Here is a 7705-nt window from a genome sequence, read left to right as displayed (position 1 = left end):
ATTTGACTTAAAACGGTAGTTATCTTGCAAACAAACCTACCACTACTGCTCTCCACAACTGAAAAAAGCACCTTATTAAAAAACGATCCTCTCTTTGTTAACCTACCCCCCACCCCTATTCCAACCCTTAAAGAATCTTGTTTTGTAATTCGTATTTGGCAACACTTCATGTCTTTACACAGATTAGTATCGCCAACCCAGAGTCAGGCTCTTCGCTGATTAAAAGCAGTCACCAAAGTAGAGGGAAGTGACTAAAACAGAAATCCATGGATACCATGTACACCTTCTTGGCGTCCAATGCACAAGGCTATAGAAACTGAACGTAATTTTGTGGAATGAGTCCTCTCTTGCCGTTTAGCGTGCCTTCTAGCCATCCTGGCTCTCGGGAAAATTGCACTGCAAAAGAAAAGGAAAAAAAATAACTGCATTTTTTTTTTATGCCTGAATTAGTACTTTCAGCTTTAGCTCCATGACACCAGGCAAAGCACCCAGCCTTCCGCAGTGACCAGTTTGAGAACCTGGCTAGGCAGGATGAAGAGGGTGATTAACTTAAATACTTGCATAATACAGGTGCTTGCACTGTCTTCTGCAAAGTACACGCAGTGGAAGAGTCTTGAGGTGCAGGAGACTTCATTAAGGAAACAGTTAAGGAACTTAGGAGGGGTTTATAAAACAGAAAATCCAGATGCCTTTGGGGAGAAGTGAGAATTCTTGTCAAACAGTGGGAAACAATTTTAGCAGCTGAGGGCAAAGCCAGACCAAAAATGTGAACTAATGAAATCTGGGTTCCTATATCTATTCTGACCACATTTGACAGGAAGTTGAGAAGCATAAGCCTTTCTTCCTTGGAAAACAGACTAAAAAATCCTCAAATTCTCCAATCAAATTTCTTATGAGAACATGATACAGGTACCTTCTTACCTACATAACTGTCACATCCCACACTTCTAGCGACCTACGACAGTCTCTACCATATCAATTTATCCTCACAGTGCTTCCGAGACAGACACGATTTAGGGAAGAGATCAGACAAACGCTGAAACACGCTGCCAGCCATGTCAGAGCCTTATTTAACACACATTAACACATCAGGGAATGTGGTATCCGTAGCCTTCTACAAATCAGGGAAATAAGAGTTAAGAGAGCGCAACACATGCATTCTCACTTTCAAAAGCATTGTAAGGCTCTACATTGAAGCACTTGAAACATACTTTCCCCTAGTTCTTTTCCTTGTGTCTTGTTATTGTCAGACAGTGAAGCCAGCAGCCGTTTAAACAGCAGCCATACCTCCAGGGAATCCAGAAAACGAAACCGCTTTCAACTGATACTGATAGTTTAGATTCACATCAAAAGTCTGGGCTTACGACGAACGTGTTTGACAAAAGATTCCAAAGGAAAAAAAAAACCCATAGAAAATTACCTCTGCGGATCTCTGTGCACGCAGTAAGGTACATTACTAGTAGTAATTAGCAGGCTCTCCTCCCCCTTTGTCATTTTTATTCCACAATTACAGAGTACACGTGCGTTTGAAGCTGCACCACTGACACCACCGCAAACCTCCCTCCCTCCACCACAGCGGCTGTAATTCCAACCTTTCCAGCTCTAGCAGGCAGCCAAGCCCCTCCTTGTAGTCTCTCATACCCACAGAGCACATTCCCTGTATTACAGGAAACAAATTCAAAAAAAAAAAAAAAGATTAGGGGAAAAAAAAAACCCACACTAGAAAACCTGGAAGTGGGAAATTTTGACTTGTCCTCTGTAGCTCACCCTCAGTTTACATTAGAGAGAGGACAGGTATTACAGGCATGCGAGTGTCTATGAATCAAAGGCCTGTTCAAAATGAGGGTCGCCCTCACCTGAGGGGATCACACTGGAATTTAGATGTACCTGAAATTTACCCAGGGGAGGAATTGCTCAAACCATGCTCAATGCCTGGAAAGTTAAATACTGCACATGCCGTTACAGAGCACAGGGCTTCGTTATGCCTTAGAAGTTCCTTGTAGACTGTGAAGGCTGAGGAAAGGCTTAGCACTGCGATGACATGCAAGCTCACCATTCCTAGAGAAGAGTCTTTTTTGAAAAAAGAAGTCATTTTTAATATTTAGCACCAGTGGCAGCTGTCACGTCGGGCACGAGTTCTGCCCCCATTCACATCGCCTCACGCAAGGAGGGTGAAGATACCCATGTACGTCACTGACTTCTGCAGGAAAACGATGTTGATGGGGAAGCTGTCCCAATGTAGGAGCTTAAAGCAGCTTAACGATCCCATTTTCTTTGCTAATCCATTTCCAAAGTTTGGGGTACAACAGCATTCATTTAAACTACAAAACACTTTACCAAGCAAAAGACAGTTTGCTGTCATGCACAGCTCTTCTTAAACGCAGGACACAAGCTATTTCCAAAAAAATACCCTGCTCAGGAGATGTTCTGTAGTGGCCCCTTTCTGTCATTTCTTCTCCATCAACGATTACAGCTCTTAGCACTTTCCCAGGCCTGCCTCACTTAAAAATACCTTGCTGCAGAAACCACACATTTGGCCTTCAAACTACAACTCATTACCAGACCAAGCATCCCGTAAGTCTTACGCTGGCTGGGGACAGGAGGGGAAAATACTTTTGGTGGAAAAGATACGGCACAGCGAACTACAACTTAACGATTCTCAGAGAGGTTTAACAGGCGTATATAGCAAGACCAAAGAACCAGCACCAAATCCATCACCTCTCCCAGCAGCGGAAGCAGCAGCAGAGCTGAGAGCCAAGTGCAACGGCAGCTTCCTCAGCACGTGCCACAAAGCTCTTTCGGCAGCCTCATTCCAGCAGAGGCAGAGCACAGAGAATGAAGGGGAACGTCTGACCATCAGCAGCGACGGCAAGCGCTACGGAATGGGCACGCCAGCTCAAAGGGACAAACAGAATCAACAGACTTTCAACTGGCATTGACACCTCTAAGTAAAAGCTTTTCTGATTTCATCTAGTCAAGGAACACAGTGAGGTCAGCTTCGCATTTGCATCTAACTTTTCTGTATTGTCCGCAGGCAATGGCTTCATTATTGCCCATGGTATGATTACCTAACTGCAACTACATGGAATTTGCACGCAGCTCCTCCCAGAGACCCAATGCTATACACAGACCTCGTTCTGCTTTGGCAGCTCCAAAGTTTCAAGGGTCTCAACTACAAACGAGACCAAGACCCCTTTGCAGAGTGGCATTGCCTACGTGCCACCAACATTAGCAGGACTGAACCAGACCAATTTCCATACCTTTGTGGAAACCAGCTATGTCAGGCGGAAACGGAATCAGGGGAGGCAATCTGACACCTATGGTGCCTGGGACAAGAGGCCCTCCCTTTCTGGTGGACTACTTCACCCAACAAAGTAAAGACCCCAATGAACTACATAAATGGGGACTGCATTTCGTGGGCACAGAAACCTCACAGCTAAAGCCGCTTCAACCCCAGAATATGCTTCCATAGACCTCAATCACACAGGCCAGCTTTTCACCAAGAAATTAAAGCAACAAAATGTGCTTGCAAGTCCTCTGTGTTTAGAAATCCCGATGGGTTTTTGAAACAATCTCTATGGGCAAAGCTGAGCACAGAAATACACAGATATTTAGCACGCTTACAGTCTGTGTGGAATTTAAAATTTAAAACTTGCTGTTTCCCCCAAGTATGTTGTAGGAAGCAGAATTACCTTGTGGACAGGACACAGGGTTAGGGGTCAAGGGCTTTTCTTCCTGACTGGCCAAAAATGCTCTGGGTGACCACAAATCAAACAGTCTGCCCATAAGGGCTCAGGCTGGTGAAGGAAAGCAAACAGGGATACACCATGACAAATCAGTGAAGGTGGAATTCAGCTTGCAGGCTGAGACTTCCCCATGAGAAGTGCCTAAGCTCCTGTTACAGCTGCTGGAGCTCTGATCCATACAATGAATAGAGAGCGTGCCCAGAGAGTTACCTGGCGCACTCTAAAACAGAGGCAAGTGGTTGGTCAGCTGAGTGAGTTCCCTGCACTGTAACCTGGTGATGTGTGCGCAGACACGAAGACTTAGGGCCTTGCTCCCGAGTTGATTCCCATCACTCCCGACAGCTGAGCTTCTCTGGCAGTCCCACGCACACACCAGCTACAAGGGAAACAGCTACATCAGTTGAAACATCTTCTGGTTTAACGTTTCTCTGCCTGAGACCACTGCTTCCACAACACTGTGGGCAGGAGCAAAGTCAGACTTGTTGAGGCCAAACCACCTTTGATGACTCTCTAAACCTTCTAGCAAAGCCAGTAGGAGTTTGGTAGTGATCTTCTGGTACGTCTTATTGGTGAAGTGATTGTAACTTTCAGCAGCCATTTGAGGTAACTACCTCCAAACAACAGGGAGGTTCCGGAAGGGAGAGCATCTGTCCCCAGCCTGTACACTCAGTTTCTCTGGGTGTAATTAATGCACATGAATGTTTCCAAGTGCTCTGAAATCCACAGACGAAAGGTGCACAAAGTAGCAGCTTTACCTTCACTTTTACCTCAACAGAAGATGTGCACATGCAGTGCAGTATGGTACTTTGGGAGTTCTGCTTCTCACTGATGGAAATCCTTCTTTTGTCCATACCATAAGGACAGAGAGTCCAGAAGCCACAGCATCAATAAGAGGGAAGAGGGTGCTTTGGGGCCAAAGCCCAGGACAGTAACTAAGGCTGGCACTTTGTTACACGAGGAAGGATGGAGAGAGATGACAATGGCTGTGTGAACAGGGTTCTTTGTGCTCCTGCTGTGCTTGGTAGGGATGATCAGTGCCATACCTTTCCTGAGGAAAATTACTGTAACCAAACACTTTCTTAGTTTTCCCCATATTTTCTCTCCCCTAAAACCTGATTTTAAAAATTGTAAAAAGCTTTGATGAGAGCCATCTTGACAGGTTTTTCAGGCAGCCTTCCTGCTAGCAATACTGCCAAGGAATCTTGTTGAGTAAACACCATTTACCTTCTCTAAAACACTTCTCCCTGGTGACATCCCCATCTACCGACTTCTAAGCAGTCTCTTTCAAGAACCAGAATTTTAATAACACTTGGCTCCAGGGCTGGCAAGGTGTCAGTGCCAGGCAGTCTGATTATTCTTTTCATGATTATTGGAAATATCTACTTCAACAACAACAAAAATATACAGCCAGCATATGTCTCTCACCGTCTCAGATCGTACTCTGCTTCTTCCCATATGTGCCCTTATCCAGCTGCAAACTCTTCAAGCTTTGCCGCTAACCACTTAAATTATATTGTTATGTGCTGTCAATAATACAGCCTGTAGCAACTGGGAAATAAAAATATTGGCACAGCCTGAAGTAAATTGAATTGAACATTTAAAAAAGAAAATCGAGTGGATATTGTTCAGGTTACATTATTCATTTTCTTACACAATTCAACTAAATAGAAAACTCTGCCTCTTCTTTTTAACTTACCAGATGGCACCTTCGCATTTATATTCTATGGCACTTTAATGGAAAGACTGTGGGATTTGGGGTAGCGCAACGTACATCCAATATCGAAAACACCCGAATATGCAAATGTCCAGATTCGATACAGATTCCTATCAGGTGACATACAGCTCAACTTAAAATTAGCAAATCTAACCTTGCCAGCCTGAGACACAAACAGGTATTATTTCCCCATTTAGAAACAGGAGACGGGAGGAAAGGTTAAACTCTTCCCTTCCCGCATCAACATTACATTTAGCAGCTATGACAGGTGCAAGACTGCACTTCACTAAATGCCATTATCCTGTCTCAGGCTAGAGCAGCCAGAAGGATTCATCCAGGATAACAACAGGTAAGAGAGAACTGCAGCAATCAACATCTATGGACCAAGAGTGACGAAACAGAAGAACAGGGAAGGGAGATGAAAAAAGGGAAAAAGAAAATCAGAAAGGAAAAGAAAGGGAAAGGAAAAAGAAAAATAGAAAGGAGAGGGAAGAGAAAGTAAAAAACCTCAACAAGCAAACGGTGAAAGGTGAAAAAGACAGGATTAGAAAAGTGAGACAGGCAGGGTGGGGAAAGGAGAGACGGATAAAACCTTCACTAATGGAAGCAGCACTTTTTAGTAGACATTAATTTAAGAGTTACTTTAACGGTTGATACTAGCTGTATGTCAACTTGATTGATGCGTTGTCACTTTGATAGTTAAGGTTATTGGTAGCGCGGCAGAATTGATGTATTATTACTTTAATTCTTCATTTGGGGGCTTTATTAGGGCATATGGGAATTTAAATTGAGTAACTAAAGAACCTGAATTGATTCACTGGAATGTGATCCCGGCATAGACACAAGGGTGCCTAGCACAAAAAGAAAAGGCCTGTGTGAAGGCATTTCAGGGGGTCCAATAAGGAGACTGGTCTGCACTTGTAATGAGAGTATCTTCCTGTACTGACAAAGCCATCCATGATGTGACCTGTTGGGAACCACTACGGAATGACCATGTAGTAATTACACGTGGCCTGTTACTGCCTTGTCACTTGCATGCTCTCCTCATTTATGCTGCCAATCCACAGCTTACCTTAGGCTGAAAGCCCCCCAGGGCAAGGACAATGCCTACAAGATAACCAGGATACAGCGGAATAAATCCATACAAATGTATTTAAGGAAATAGAAATTTCCCATTGAAAATCTGCAACTAGGTTTTCAAAATGCAATCCATGCAACCTTTTCCCAAGCTTCCAAGCTTAGTTGTCTGATGATACAGAAAAAGTCTTACAGTTGAAACCTTTTTTCTCAACAGCTGCCACAGAGTCACATTCCGTACTTGTTCCTGGACAATCCAACACCCTAGCTGAAAAACTCGGCTGAGGCTGTAATGCACCAAAACCATGGCTGCTGTGCCATAACTTCTCATGATCCCTTTGCACAAGAGGAGCGTTTATCGCTGCCGTCACACAAATGTGCGACACAGAAGCAACTGCTTCTCGAAAGACTTCCTTGCCCCATGCCAACACAGCAGGTATGCGACCCTTGCTGTTCTGCACTGGAAATGCCTCTCCCCTGTGCATCAATCCTGTCCCCATGCACTAGGGGTTTTTCCCCATAAACCACAGTTTTATGTCTGCTGAAGATCCCTATCAGTCATGCTTTAAAAAACTTAAATTAAAATAACTGGTGTTAGAGACTTCCAAAAGAGCAATTATTCAGTTAATTCACCTTTAAAAGGTTTCCCACCTAATTCAATTCAGACGTGATTTGCCTGCAAGGCAGCTCTAACAGGAAACATCAAGTATGAGTTTGTAAGGTGGGTGCTAGGAGGGAAGAACCCAGCGAGGACCCCACACCACCTTATGCTGCAAAAAAAGCAGAACTGAAGTCTGGACCAGACTCATCATTCAATTGCTTGGGAGGAGGCAGAGGACAGGAATGTCCTACGCTCTGTCTGCTTTAACATAAACATCACAAAGAAGGGGAAGATGTCTATGTCTGCACAATTTGCTTCTTGTCGTTATACATGCTACAAAAAATAAGATTCTGCTGAACTTCCCATTTGTTTCAGCTTATAAAACAAACCAGGAACCTTCTGCTGGGGTGGGGGAGGACAGGACAAAAAGATTTTAATTTATGAGGAAACCTTTCCCACACACACGCTTTGATCCAGTGCTAACAGAGTCAACAGGGCATTTTGGGAAATATAAGACATAGTTAGCTTTTTCATGTCTGCAGGGTGATATTTTCCAGCTGGTTTAGA

The 7705-nt window shown here is 44.0% G+C and overlaps 1 protein-coding gene across 1 annotated transcript in view; it reads right to left on the bottom strand.

The window, feature by feature from the left end:
- Positions 1-307: 307 nt before the first annotated feature.
- The window catches only part of ARHGAP10 (Rho GTPase activating protein 10), a 148651-nt gene continuing 141253 nt past the window's right edge, over positions 308-7705 (bottom strand). The window contains exon 23 of the mRNA XM_010147235.1: positions 308-396. Coding sequence (XP_010145537.1) covers positions 308-396 — 89 coding nt within the window. The remainder of the gene's footprint in view (positions 397-7705) is intronic.

This window comes from Eurypyga helias, unplaced genomic scaffold (genome assembly GCF_000690775.1).
Source record: "Eurypyga helias isolate BGI_N326 unplaced genomic scaffold, ASM69077v1 scaffold5990, whole genome shotgun sequence".
Classification (NCBI taxonomy): Eukaryota; Metazoa; Chordata; class Aves; order Eurypygiformes; family Eurypygidae; genus Eurypyga; species Eurypyga helias.
The sequence above is the reverse complement of the archived record's forward strand: the minus strand, read 5'-3'. Positions and strand labels throughout refer to the sequence as shown.